Source organism: Podarcis filfolensis, assembly GCF_964270895.1.
Source record: "Podarcis filfolensis genome assembly, chromosome: 2".
Lineage (NCBI taxonomy): Eukaryota > Metazoa > Chordata > Lepidosauria > Squamata > Lacertidae > Podarcis > Podarcis filfolensis.
Window position 1 is genome coordinate 86886709 of NC_139605.1, and position 14424 is coordinate 86901132.

General features: G+C 41.7%; 1 protein-coding gene across 2 annotated transcripts; it reads left to right on the top strand.

Moving 5' to 3' along the window:
* Nucleotides 1–3514: 3514 nt before the first annotated feature.
* On the top strand, nt 3515–14086 carry DHRS7C (dehydrogenase/reductase 7C). 2 transcript variants are annotated; one of them, XR_014544298.1, is made up of 7 exons: nt 3515–3680; nt 4218–4377; nt 6623–6735; nt 7717–7927; nt 8896–8988; nt 9840–10309; nt 11876–14086. XR_014544298.1 is itself a non-coding variant. In XM_083597955.1 (7 exons), the coding sequence occupies exons 2-7, from the start codon at nt 4224–4226 to the stop codon at nt 12283–12285; spliced, it is 936 nt and encodes a 311-aa protein (XP_083454081.1). In that variant the 5' UTR covers nt 3518–3680; nt 4218–4223; the 3' UTR covers nt 12286–14086. The 2 variants fall into 2 exon arrangements, 1 of the variants encoding a protein (XP_083454081.1); XM_083597955.1 differs by having other exon boundaries at nt 3518–3680; nt 9840–9995; nt 12077–14086.
* Nucleotides 14087–14424: the final 338 nt, after the last annotated feature.

Consider the following 14424-nt stretch of genomic DNA (forward strand, 5'->3'; position numbering starts at 1 on the left):
TTTTAGTTCTTTGTTTTTCATTTTGTTATGCTGCACATTTCTGCATCAATTTTTGGATTTATTCATTTGTAATCCTCATGAAAATTCTTCAGAATCTTTTTTGCTAATTTTTCCTAATTAGAACCTTTTTGTATGCAGTTTTTACTAATGTACTCATTTTTTGCAAGCATTTTCACTAATATATTCATTCTATGCACACTTTCCCCTAATATATGCATTCTTGCTTGCTTGGAAAACTGCATTGCATAATCCAGATAAGGGTGAACTTTGAAGGAAGTCTGTCTTTTGGTTCTCATATTGCTTTGGAAAATGAGAGTTTGATAGATTGGTCTTTATATGTGAACTGAATTAATCCCCTCCCCCACTACGCTGATAAGCTTTGTCTGTGGCAGTATGTGTGCTGCTTAGGCCAGAAAATGATAATCCTTTCTATTTCAATAATAGGGTTCCATTCCCCCCCGCCCAAAGTATCTCCCTTCCATTTAGTAGATGCAATGGAGCACTGCACACGATTGATAATTGGTAAACTCAACATATGGGCAACTGTACACCCAGTCTGTGCTCTGCATTTCTCAGGAGTTTAATCCATGCATTTACTTTTAAATTCACCATGTGTATAATCGTTCACACAAACATCTGTACATGTACACAAACCCCTTGTACCTGTGTGCAGCATAACATGTGAACAGCCCTCACAACTCCCTGGCATCCCTTATTTTTCGAATATTACCAGCATAACCGGTATATACAGAATGAAAGGTGGAACATTAACAGAGCAAAGGGTGTCCTCCATAAACAAAAATAACTGTTGTTTACCTGCTGTTTTGTCACCTTCTGGGTGCACTGCCTTGCTGAAACCAAATGATTTTCCTGTCAAAGAAGTTTAATCTGCCATGCGTTAAAAGCGAATGGAGTGGCAAAGGCTTCCATGGAGCAGGGAGTCTCCCAATGTCAGGCGGAGCCTGTTAAAAGCTAAGGTGCTAGGCAGGAGGTCCCAAAGCCCAGTGAATGGAAGGGCTGACACATCTCTTGGGAGCCATAGACACAAACAACTTCTGATTTTTGTCCTGCTGGAGGCAACAAAAGCTGAAGAGGGATTTGCATCTGTTTTGAACTTTCTGTTTTGAACTTTCCTGTTTTTTAACAGGAAAGTCTGATTGGTTTATATGGACGTTGGGACTGTGGTGCAGGTGCTTATGGAAACATGTGCAGAACTAATGTGGGCTATTCCCATTTCCTAGAGATGTATATAGTGGGAAAGAGAGACTGCTGCTGGCGTCTGACAGTTTCCCTGATGAAATCATTCCGCATGACTTCTGGAGAAGGGTTCCACTCCACTGTTTTGTCTTAACCTCCTTTCATGTTGATGCACACAAATGGTGGGACTGTTTGCTTGCAGACCACTTGCAACCACGGAAATAAGCAATTTAAAGCAAATCAATTAAGTAACAAACAAATGGGGAAAAGTTTAATGAGCCAAACACATAGAATCAGTTGCCAACCCTGCCACTCAAAACAGCAAGACAAGCCGCAGCACCATGCTGTCACTAATGCACATAAAAATAGTTTTCACCTGGAACCTAGATGATAATAGTGCAGGTGCCAAAGAGGCATATCTGGGGAGGGTGTTACAAGGATGGTGTCCACCCCAGAAAAAAGCCCTTTCCTCAGTTGTTACCATCCTAGTCTCTGAAGGTGAGGTTCCTTGGGCAGGTTCTAAGAAGTTCTAAGAATTTATTGTAGTAAATTTCTATCCTGTCTTTCTTCCGTAATGGAACTCTGGGCAGTGCATATGGGTTTTCTGGGTGATCTTCCCTCCAGGCATCAACCATAGGTAACTACTCCAGGAACAAACTGAAAGCTGTTTCAGGACTGGTGATGTGCATTTGTTGTGATGGTTCCCTTTTAGCAACCTGGCTGCTGAATTAGTTGAAGGTTTTGAATGATCTTCAATGACAGTCTCACATATAATGTGTTACGCAGTCCCTGGAAGCAAAGCATGGAAGTAACAGAAATGACAAGTAATCTCTCTCTCCCCCACCCTTTATCTGGCTCATCCTTAACAATACAAAAGGCAGATGCTCAAGTGTCATTGATTTTAAAGATTCTTCTAAGGCTGCACGCACACCAGACCTTTAAAGTAAGGTTACCAGATTTTTTTCAAAGAATCCGGGGACACTTTTTAAAAAGAGAGAGAGAGAGAGAGAAAGGTTATTTAAAAAAGGTTATATATATATATATATATATATATATATATATATATATATTTAAAAAGGTAAGAAGTAATATCTTCTCTTCTGTGGCCTCCTCTGTCGTGCGGCCTTACTCTGGGCACCGGCCTGCTCTCTTGGAGCGCTAGCCACCATGGAGTGGGCTCAGGTCAGGCCTAGGCTCGGCCACGTGTCCTTGCTCTCCCAGTGCTCTCCTATCTCTCCTCCTCAGCGGCAGTGCGGCAAGGTCGGGGCTCCCCTCTTTTTTCTCCTTCCTTTTTCTCTCTCTTCCTTCTCCTTCTCCTCTCCTCCTTATCCCTGCATCAACTCCAGGGTTTTCCTGGCCCCGGAACACCACTGGGTAGTCGGCCGGGTTGCCAGGTGCTCTCGCTCCTGGCTCGATTTGGGTTGGGGGGGTCAGCAATTCCCCCATTTGACATGCTGGGCATCCCCGGTTCCCCCTCGGCAGTGGCAGTGGAAGTGGCAGTGGCAGTCTCAGCAGCCCAGAGCCAGCCTGGTAGTGCAGTTGGCTCTGTCTGGCTTCAAGAGCTGCTCGCTGCCTTTTTGCCTCACCGAAAGTCCCCATATGATGTGTCTTGTGCCGTTGAACCAATCACGCAACATTCATTCCCTACTAATAAATCTACAACACTTAAAATATAAACCCGGGGACATTAAATGAAATCCAGGGACATTCTAGGGACGGATTTTGTCCGGGGACAGATGTGGAAATCTGGGGACTGTCCCTGGGAAATGGGGGCATCTGGTAACCATGCTTTAAAGTGCATTCAAAGCACACACACACACCAAAAATTCTAGAAAAAAGCCCTGCATATAAGAATAAAGCACATGCACAGTAGCTGGTAAATTGTAACTGAAACCATACCAGTATTTTTAAAAGAAACAATCTTATCACATATAGAAATGCTATTAACCATTTAGACTGGATTTCCATCTCTAAGGCTGCAATCCTGTATCCACACTTATCAGAGAATCATGTTCAATTTATTGAGACTTCTCAGCAGAGCTGCAAGGGTTGCTCTCTTAGTGATTGCAGAAGTCGTTGCACATTGAAAAAAAAGAAACAGATTAATTCAGTCTTGTAACATCTAGAGCCTTTTCGGAGCAAAGTGAGCTGTTACCTACATTTCCCCATAAAAATAAAGAAATGAGCAATGTCTCTTTATCACTGGGTTTGTCCACTCTTGCAGGCTGTAGAAGGACTTTGAAGCCCTGTGAAACTAAATAGGTCAGGTATGTGGCTGGGGCCAGGGATACTATATTTACTTTTTAAAACTCTGTCATGCAGCTGAGCTCTATACATAGCTGCCTTTGCTCAAGGCAAAAGGCTTCGGCGGATGGAGTGCTTTTTCCTTTCCAAAAATGCCTATGAGTTTAATTAAACTTCAAGTATAAACCAGCTGGCGGGAGATACCACCTTATCAACTTGTTGACGGCTTGCAATTCCAAGTAAGTTGTTGTCTTTATTACAGAACTTCTGTTGGATGTTAAATCGGCACTATTTCTTCAGAAGCTTTGCTTTAGTCTCTTTCCTTTCAATAAGAAATATGTCACAATTCATCCCCCCCCCCTTCTTCTTTTTCTTCTTGCATCAGGGAAATAGAATTGACTGTTGCAAACATTGGTGTGGAACAGCACTGCCCACAAATCTGTCCATAATATCTAACAGTCAGTAAAGAAATGAACCCCCCTAACAATTCTTAATGGGTTTTGTCATATTATGTTTGATTTTGCAATTCAAAATTGCTTTGTGTGGCGTTATTTAAAAGCAGAAAATTGCTTTGTGTATACTTTGATAAATCTCTCTGTGCATTGATAGATGCTGAATAAATAATAATATAATTCAAATAATGGCTGGGAACACCTTACATGCTGCAGGTTCTGCTTGATTGCATTTTGTTAATGGAGGGGGACCTTTGGTCATGTTTGCTGTAAAAGATATTGACAATCTCTTCCGTTGCCTAAATTTGTTCTCCTTTCTGCCAGGTGAAGATGGGTGTCCTAGCTGTGCTAATTCTCCCACTGCTGGTGGTTGGAATCAGCGGGATTGTATATATTTATCGGACAGTTACTCATCTGATGTCAAAATCTGCCGTGCGGAGCAAAGTTGTAGTGATCACGGATGCTCTCTCCGGTGTGGGCAAGGGTAAGCAGGTGCAGCAAATGACTAATAGCCTGTTGTGTGACACACACACACTCTCTCTCTCTAATAGAAATCTGGGTTGCTGTGATTGCATTGTGCCATCCAGTTCTCTGGCACGTGCACCTTGAGGAACATTCAGAATCTTAAAGAATCCAGCTGCCATTAAAAAGAAACATAATTTCTAGACCTTGTGGTTGTCCATGAAAACTTGAAAATATGGCGAGCAATTGGCTCAGAAACCAATTGGACAAGAGTCAGGGCTTCAGCACTGCAAGAGACATAAAATCTATGTGTATTTGAACAGAACGGAACCTCTCAGTGGTGATATTAATGGAGGGAATCCTTCAAATGGCCCAGTTCATTCCCATCATGGATGCTTTAGCTGAGATTCCTGCATTGTTGGACTAGATGACTCTTAGGGTACCTTCCAACTCTACAATTCTACGATTCTATTATTCTATGATCCACCTGTGTCCACATTCTTTCCCATTCTTTCCTAAACTGCCTGATAAATTTTCTGTTGTCTTAGTAACGGAGTACCCTGTGGCCTTTGCATTCTTTCCCCTCAACTGCACCCTGACCTGAAACAAATTCAAAATTCTTCAGAAATCAATATGTTGCAATTGAACCAATTTAGTAAAGCTAAGTAAGATAGCTAATATTGTTATTGTTTGCATTCTACTAACCCTTGTGGTGTGGAGCAGGGCAAAAAAGTGCATAAACAAATTATAGGTATTGATAGGTAAATTAACCACCACCACCCCTTTTGCCTAATTGGTTCTGCAACAGAAACTGGGTCTTTCTTCCTTGCAAAACTTAGGTTTGCTTTTGGTGCCGACTTCTGGAATCCTAGTTGATGGCTTTATATACACCAAAATGAATTAGCAATAAAAGCAGCTGCACTGTATTTATTTAGAGAATCAATGTCCACATAGCATTCTCATCATAATACTAGAGAAATGTGGGCTAGGAAGAATGACAGTCAGGTGGATCCAGAATTAGTTGAAAAGCTGCTTTCCTACAAACACTAAGTCTTAGATGAAATAAATGTGTCTATTTATAGCCGGGTGGCTGTGCTGTTGCAGTGAGATCTAATTGCACATACAGTAACTATCAGGTGGCAGCAGGGCAGTATAAATAGATTATTTCTATAATCCATAAGTTATGCACCAGTGCTGAGCTTTAAGGTTTGAGACCAGTAAGAAGGCATGCAGAAGGCTCTCTTGAAGTGAAATTGCTTACAGGCTTTGGGGCGCTAAAGCCTTGAGCAGGCAGCCACCGCAGCAGCCGTCCAGTTAACGGATGGGCTCATAGCAAAAGAAGGGCTGGAAAGTGATCCCTTTCAGCTGCATGGGGTTCTCTGATCAGCTTGTTGCTCTGCTGCCTGCCAGGCTGTGGAAATAGGATATGTCAGTTGAGAAATTATCAGGGGCTCATATGCACCATTTGGCAGATGCACTTGGGGAAGTTCACAAAGATGTTGCTGGAGTCTGGACTCTTAACTCCCATCATCTCCGACCATTAGCCATGTTAGCGGGGGAGGCTCAGCTCTATCTGGAAGGCCACAGCTTCTCGATCCCTGTTTAAGATGGTGCATAGGTGAGTTCTCTCACCTGACAGTTTGTTCCATAGCATGCACCCAGCGTGTCCATTTCTGTCTGACATTAACAGCTTCCACTGCAGTGGGAGGTGGAGGGTTTGCTAACTGAAACATCATGATGTTCTTACATCTTCAGAACAACTTCACAACTGGTGAGACTGCACTGGCTGACCAGTTCGTTTCTATAAGAAAACTTGGGTGCATTTATTTGTTTGCACAGTTTATGGGTTTCAGACAATATACATGGTGCAATTTCTCAACTCTCTGAAGACCCACTATTTAAAATATAACCAATGCCTTGTGTATGTATGTGCTGCAGTGTTAAGAGAACATCTCCCCCTTGTTTATTTCAAACTAACAAGAATACGGGTACATGCTTTATATATGCTTTAAGCCAGGCATAGGCAAACTTGGCCCGACAGATGTTTTGGGGCTACAACTCCCATCATCCCTAGCTAATAGGACCAGTGGTCAGGGATGATGGAAGTTGTAGTCCCAAAACATCTGGAGGGCTGAGTTTGCCTATGCCTGCATTAAGCCACCCAGAGTGACTGGGGAAACCCAGCCAGGTGGCCAGGGTATAAATAATAAAATTATCATCATCTTCATCATCATCTAACCTGCATTATTCACTGGTTTATCTTTCAGAATGCTCACGAGTATTTCACACAGGTGGAGCAAGGCTAGTTCTGTGTGGTAAACACCTGGACAAGTTAGAAGCTCTCTATGATGCTTTAAACAGTGTGGCTGATCCTAGAGCAGTAAGTATCCTGTAAGGGACTGTGTAACGACAGCAGTATTTTTCCCTATGAAACAAGAGAAACAGAAGATATAAGCTTGTACCTTTTTCTCACTACTTTTGAATTAGGCTTTGCTGTCTACTATGCAGGGCCAGGGTGAAGCAATGATCTCAGGCGATGGATTAGCTTCTGTAAAAGCAATTGTGCAGCAAAATTGGCTACACCTAGCAGGAAGTTCTCTGCCTACACCTAACAGGAAGTTGAGGGATCTAGCTCACTTTGAGATGGCACATGTAATTCCCATTAAGAATCTAATTATTGAAGACTTGTAGATGAGAAGAAGAGGTATTAAGGTCAACAAGGCAAACCCACCACACTGAAGGTAGCAGCGAGCCTACCCCGTCCCCCAAATAAAACCCATATGTAAACAAATAGATTTAAATAGAGCTTATTACCTTCCAGGACATACAGTGTGCCATAAGCAGAAAGCATGCATGAGATCAAAGGTGTGACTAGAAAAGGGTTAGCTTCAGTTGAATGCTTGGTGGTTGAAGCATGTTGATGTACTATACATTATGGAGCAGAGGGTTAAGCAATGTTTGGTATGACTATCAAATTGCAACTGAAAACAAGTTTTCTATGACAACAGTGTACATATGTTCTCCCCCACTGTCTTCTGAAATGGGCCCATTTTGACCATACAAGCAATCCCAATCATCTCTGGGTATCAGCTCAGGTGGATATACAAAGTGGCTACTGGACAATCAGTCAGTAGCAATACCAACAACCTCTGAACTGGATAAAGCTTCACTTTGAATAAATTGCTACTAATTATATTCATTCTGTTCTTCTGTTGTATATGAGGATATCCAACTGGATGCTGCTATCTGTTTCCCTAAACGATCTGTGAAGTTTATAGAAGTTATGGAAGTTGTCCCATATTTCTATATTTTAAAAATGCCCTTCAAGAAAGGGAAGTAACAATCCTTTGCTTCTTTTCAGACATTTACACCAAAGCTTGTCCTACTCGATCTGTCTGATGTAAACTGCATCCAAGATGTAGCTAAAGAAATCCTGGATTGCTATGGATGTGTGGATATACTTATCAACAATGCTAGCACAAAGGTGAAGGGAACAGTGCAGAACATATCACTGGAAATTGACAAAAAGGTTATGGATGCCAACTATTTTGGGCCTATAACGCTCACCAAAGGTATTTGGAACTGTGCCCCCTTACGACCTTTGTATTTCCCTTTAGAGGTGGGGCAGGTGGGGCACACTTTGGAAGCATTTCTCTTCTTGGAGAGGCTGATCACACTCATGGCATCTCCACATTACAAACTTGCATCAGTTTTGTGCTGCCTTCAAAGAATCTAGGAACTTAATGATACTGTGGAATATTATCTGTTCAAGAGCTGTAGCCTCTTTGCAACACTACCATTTCCAAGATTCCCTGGGGGAAGCTAATGATATCTGTAGTGCAATATAACTTTAATGTCTAATGACTCCCACTAGTACTCTTGGACATGATCTGACCAAATGTAAGCACATATTATCCCATTCATGCACATGTATTTATCTCCCACTGAAATGCTTAATATTTCCTGTACCCATTCATACTAAGCTGTCCGCTACCCACTGTATAGACACAATTGCAGCTAACATGATCATCCCAATAGATGAGTAAGGTTGCATGGCAACCTTCAACTAGCAGAAACTGATGCAGAGCACAATGACATCTGAGTTTGATGTTGGTGACTACTTGTTCTTCATATATGGGCTCACTTGTGGAATGATGATGTTGACTACAGTTCCCATTGTACTCAGCCAATGCTAATGGGATCTGGAGTCCAACAATACTGGGCGGGCACCATGTTGGCTACCCGCACAGTAGGGCATGGGAACTAGGTGGCTACGCCTTAGTTGTGCAGTTTAAGAGTTTATTTTCTTAGGAGATTGGGAATAGGAATTTTCTCTTTCAATATTGGCTGCCAATAGTAGGAACTGTTCATGGTGTTGGGATACCGTTCTTTGAACTTGTTTTTCACCGATTCATATAGCCTTAACTATTACACAGGCAAGGAAAAGAAATGTTGGAGATGTGTTTAGATAAGGATCACTGCCCTGGCAACTGCATGTCTCTAAAATCATTCATTTTCTGCCATCTTTTCACCCTTGCAGCCCTTATTCCCAACATGATCTCCAGAAGAACTGGGCAAGTTGTGCTAGTCAATAACATCCAGGGGAAAGTAGGAGTGCCTTTTCGTGGAGCCTGTAAGTTTACAGATTGAGAAAATAACCATTTGTTGCAACGGTGCTGAAGCACTGCCCTGCGGGCCTGATGCAGCAAGCTGAGCCTTTCCAAGTGGCCCATCAGTTCCCAACCTAATTTTCTGGTGGCGGCAGCAGCACTGTTCATGGGGGAGGAATAAGTTCAGAACACCATCAGAGACTGAACAGTTTTAATCCTCATCTAGACAGAGATATTTCAAGCTCTCTGTCCAGCCCAGTACCATGATGAAGAATCAAATTACCCACTCTTTGCTCATCAGATAATTGATCTGATGAACAGAAAGGGGCAATTTTAAGAGAAGTTTCAAGCTCTCCATTCAGCCCAGCACTGTGCAAATTGCTCACTGACCACACATCAGTTCAATTAACTGATGAACAGGGATTTCAATTCTTATTGCATGGACTGTTAAATATGTTACTATCGGGCTTCCAGCTGACCACTAACCCCAAGAGTTTTTAACCCATTGAGAAAAAGCAGGTGTCAAATCTGTCAGGTGCCATTCCATTTCTCCATGTTTTTCAGAAGTAAGAAACTGACGTGAGGATCCCACCCATAAGCCCAATGACAACTCTTGAGTATTTCAGCAAAACCTGTCCTTTCAGTCAACACAATTTGCTTCTTCTTTGGGTTTCTGGAAGAGTTGAAAAGCCAACATTTAAAATAAAAGGCTCACTGTGTAACTGGATCTGTGCTATTGTTTGGTGCTAAAATGATCAGGAATTGGGTTTCTAGGAACCCAAATTTCTGTATATTAGAACTGAGAGGATAATATACTGTGGGGAGAAGGGTTTATTTGTTTAGTATATGAGGTCATCTCTTTTTTTCCTCCTAGATGCTGCTTCCAAGCATGCTGCTCTGGGCTTCTTTGATTGTCTGAGGGCAGAACTGCAGGAATTTGGTGTTTGTGTCAGTACCGTGACTCCAAGTTTCATACGTGCATCCCATGTTCAACCACAGGCTAGCAACTGGGAAGCCTCTGTGTGGAAATGTAAGATTAACCAAAGCTGGGGTGGGGATGGGGGAGCCGGAATAAAAGGTGGAAGAAGAGAAGAGTGGAGCAGGCCAGTGTGGTGGGAACCTGAAATGAGACGCAGTATGAATTGCATACTAGTAGTGGGTGAAATGGGGCATGGAGGGAGTTTAGACAAATTTAGGGGAATACATATATATCAACATTTCAACAAAGGGGACTGAGGCATGCATCTTCTTGCTGTCAACATTTTTTAAACGCTCGCTTTCTAGGAACAGCAAGAGATTGAGGAGGAGGAGTATTATTCCAGTAGGAGTCTTGAACTGGTTTAAGCATTCTGTTTTTTTTATATATAAATTTTTTATTGGTTTTTCAACACATATTAAAAGACAAAACAACAGAATACATAAACAAACAAACATATAAACACGTATAATTTCTTGATCTTTCTTTCCTTAAACCTTCTTTCAGCGACTTCCCCATACCTCCCCTTTTTGCATCCCTGTTTTAAATCATTCCAGCAACCCCTAATTTCAATTTCTTATAGCACTTTCTTTAAATCTTTAAATCTTTTTTCTCATATCCAATTGTTTGTCACTGCAATTCTATTTTGCATTACCCAAGACATTTTAACATTCATTAATTTTACAACAATTCTTAAGATAAACTTTAAATTTCTTCCAATCTTCTTCCACCGTCTCTTTCCCTTGGTCACGGATTCTGCCAGTCATCTCCGCCAGTCCCATGTAGTCGATCACCTTGGTCTGCCATTCTTCCAGTGTGGGTAGTTCTTGTGTCTTCCAATACTTAGCTAAGAGTACTCTTGCTGCTGTTGTAGCATACATAAAAAACGTCCTATCTTTCCTTGACACCAATTGACCTATCATGCCCAGGAGGAAAGCTTCTGGTTTCTTCACGAAAGTGCATTTAAGCACCTTTTTCATTTCATTATAAATCATTTCCCAGAAGACCTTAATCCTAGGGCACATCCACCAAAGGTGGTAAAAGGTACCTTCAGTTTCCTTACATTTCCAACATTTGTTATTGGGCGTATGGTAAATTTTTGCCAGCTTGACTGGGGTCATGTACCACCTATATATCATTTTCATAATGTTCTCTCTTAAGGCATTACATGCCGTGAACTTTATACCGGTGGTCCATAACTGTTCCCAGTCAGCAAACATAATGTTATGACCAATGTCTTGTGCCCATTTAATCATAGCTGATTTAACCGTCTCATCCTGTGTATTCCATTTCAACAGCAGGTTATACATTCTTGACAGATTCTTAGTATTGGGTTCCAATAGCTCTGTTTCTAATTTTGACCTCTCCACCTGGAAGCCAATTTTCCTGTCCAATTTGAAAACTTCATTTATCTGATAGTAATGAAGCCAATCTCTTACTTTTAACTTCAATTTCTCATAGCTCTGCAATTTCACTTTTCCCTCCTCATGTTCTATAATTTCCCAATATTTTGGCCATTTGGGTTCCATATTAAGTTTTTTCACTTCCTTAGCTTCCATTGGTGACAACCACCTGGGGGTTTTGTTTTCCAACAAATCTTTGTACCTAATCCAAACATTGTATAATGCTTTCCTAACAATATGGTTTTTGAAACCTTGATGAATTTTAACCTTGTCATACCATATATATGCGTGCCAGCCAAATCTGTTATTGAACCCTTCCAAATCCAAAATGTCTGTGTTTTCAAGGAGCAGCCAACTTTTCAGCCAGCAGAAAGCCGCTGATTCATAATACAACTTTAAGTCCGGCAGGGCAAACCCCCCTCTTTCTTTTGCATCAGTTAGTATCTTAAATTTTATTCTGGGCTTTTTGCCCTGCCAGACAAATCTAGATATATCTTTTTGCCACCTCTTGAAACAATCCACTGGTTTAAGCATTCTGTATCCTCTAACTCTGATGTGACAGTGGTATGAGATGGTTTGTGGTCTGCATCTAGGAAATCATTTCTGAGCCCACCTACCAGATGCTTACAGGATGTGCTGGCCCTGATCTAAAATAATAGGTAAAAAATTTCACAGCAGGGTCAGTGTGTCTCATCTTGCCACTTGCAGAGAAACATTGTTTCCCTCTTTCAGTCTTTTTCAGAAAACTGGCCAATGGTGTCCACCCTGTGGAGGTAGCGGATGAAATTCTCCGGACAGTGAGCAGGAAGAAGCAAGAAGTGTTCATGGCAAATCCCATTGCAAAGGCAGCTGTTTACATTCGCACGTTCTTCCCAGAGTTGTTTTTTGCTGTTGTGGCCGCTGGAGTGAAAGACAAACAGAAAATAGAAGATGAAAAATGATTTGTATCCTGCTCATCTAAGTTGGCCGTAGGGTTGCCAGAAGCTCTCTATTATATGGGCTGATCCATTGGGAAGCTAAAAGCAGGGATGTTAGCAGAAGATCATACAACTCAAAAATGAAACAATGAAATGTTTCTGGTTTGAGGATTTGGAGGCAGTGGAGTTGGGAATGGTAGTCTTTTCAACTACTATTAAAGGTGCACTCCCGGGCTCTGGAACTACAATCCCCAGGGTGCTTTGTGAGCCTTCGGAAACACCTGTGCTTTGTCTCCTGGGAATTGCAGTTACACAAGAAAGTTAATAAAATGGAGGAAGAGGCTATGCTCTGCATGTTGGCTCTTGTAGTCAGAGAGGAGTTGTGGAAGTAGGGAGACCTAAATAGACACAAACAGAGAAAATGAGGAGGTTCAGGCACCAGGGATAACTGGAGAAATAGTTGGGATGAGTTTATGTGTTTGTTAACAAAGTGTTGAGCTGGTAGGAAGCAAACTTGATTTAGTGAAGAGGAAATCCTCGGGAAGCAAAAGTGAAGTGCCTTGCCAATATTTGCACAAGAATTATCCCTCTTCCAATTTCAAAACCCCAAGATTATTTCAATAGCTTCAAGTAGGGTTGATTCTGATAACTTGTAACTGTAAAGAATTATGGAAACACTGGGTAAGCAGGGAAGCATTCTGTGTTTCGAAATAGAGAAATCTGTACATCTCCAGGTTTTAGGGCAACAGGATGATTTTTGAAGCCCCAAATAGGGATGAGGGAGAATTCAATTTTGTTTGCAATTTAATGAGAAACTACCTAATTTGTAAGGATAAAATAGGAAGGGGGAGAACCATTTACACAACCTTGACATCATTGGAGGAAAGGTGGGCTACTAATGTAATAATAACTTAAATGGATAGTAAATATTTAAAAATGAGCATAGCAAGGTCAAAAACATGTTAGCGCATGTTTTGTGTTAGCCTGTGATGCATTTAAAAAGATGAGACTTTTCGTAAAGTTCAGTTGTAGCAGAGCTGGTGTAATTATTAGAGGACAATGTTGGAAGGAAAAACGAGAGGCGGTCAGTTACAAGCATGGTTGCACTTGCACTGATTTTGGGCTTAGGTCTGTATATGTAATATCTCCTGCAGTACACACTGTGCTACATCCTGGCCCTAGCCCTGCCTGCACTGCAGGAAAGCATGTTTGCAATGCCAGCAGAGCAAATACTATCTGTATAGTTGCAAGAGCAATGTCTGCACAGGGGGATAATATCATTGCATTTGTATTGGTTGTAGCGGGAGTGTGTGGAGGTTTCTGGATTGCTTGAGCAACAGGCGTGCCTCACGTACTGCTTGAAGGAAACTGAGGTGAATGCATCCATTCTGAAAACATAGTGTGTGCATGTGAACAAGGGGAGGGGGCTGAACTGAAAAATGGCTGCTGTTAGGCTTGCATTTGCTGTAGAACTTTCAGCTGTTGGGGCCCAAACAGTGCACATAATGGAGGTGTGCTTGTCTCCTCTTCCCTGTCCCAGTGTAGGGATGGGAGACAAGCCCTACAAGGTCTCCCCTGACTCCACTGCCTCTTCCTTTATTTCTTCTTGGCCCACCAGCTTAAATTTATAGCACATGTGCTCCCTTCAAAAAGAGAATCCACTTCCTCAAAACACCTTCGTAGGTGTACACGACAGGAAAAACATATGACGAATGCAATTAGGAATATTTGAAAAGGATATGTATTTGCATTTCCCAAATTTCTAGGTTTCAGATCAAGCAACCCTACCCAGAAGTGATATAAATAAAGTCCTTGTTTCAACTTTGTTCATTGATTTCTTGTCTACCTTTCACTAATGGTTGGGAAAAATAATTACTAAAAACGAAAAAAGCTATAGCAGTGACAAAATATTAGGATTAAATTCCAAAATGGAACCATCCTTTCATGAGATTTGCATTCCAGTGCTACACAATCAGAGGGAGAAGTTGCCAGCATTAGACCCAGATGAAACAAAGACAAAGAAAGAGGGAGGTTGCTGGGGTGTGGTGTAGCCCAGTGTGGGTCCATTGCTCAATCTCTGTTACTGCTTTCCTCCTAACTGCAGGGTGAAATATACTTGGGTAAGCACTTGTTTGGACCTTTCCAATAGATCATTTGAATCCT

Excerpts from the sequence above, each read along its gene's own strand:
- DHRS7C (XM_083597955.1), top strand. The coding sequence starts at position 4,224 with ATGGGTGTCCTAGCTGTGCTAATTCTCCCACTGCTGGTGGTTGGAATC. Across the intron at positions 7,928-8,895 it reads GCCTATAACGCTCACCAAAG|CCCTTATTCCCAACATGATC; the intron begins GTATTTGGAACT and ends TCACCCTTGCAG. Across the intron at positions 8,989-9,839 it reads AGTGCCTTTTCGTGGAGCCT|ATGCTGCTTCCAAGCATGCT; the intron begins GTAAGTTTACAG and ends TTTTCCTCCTAG.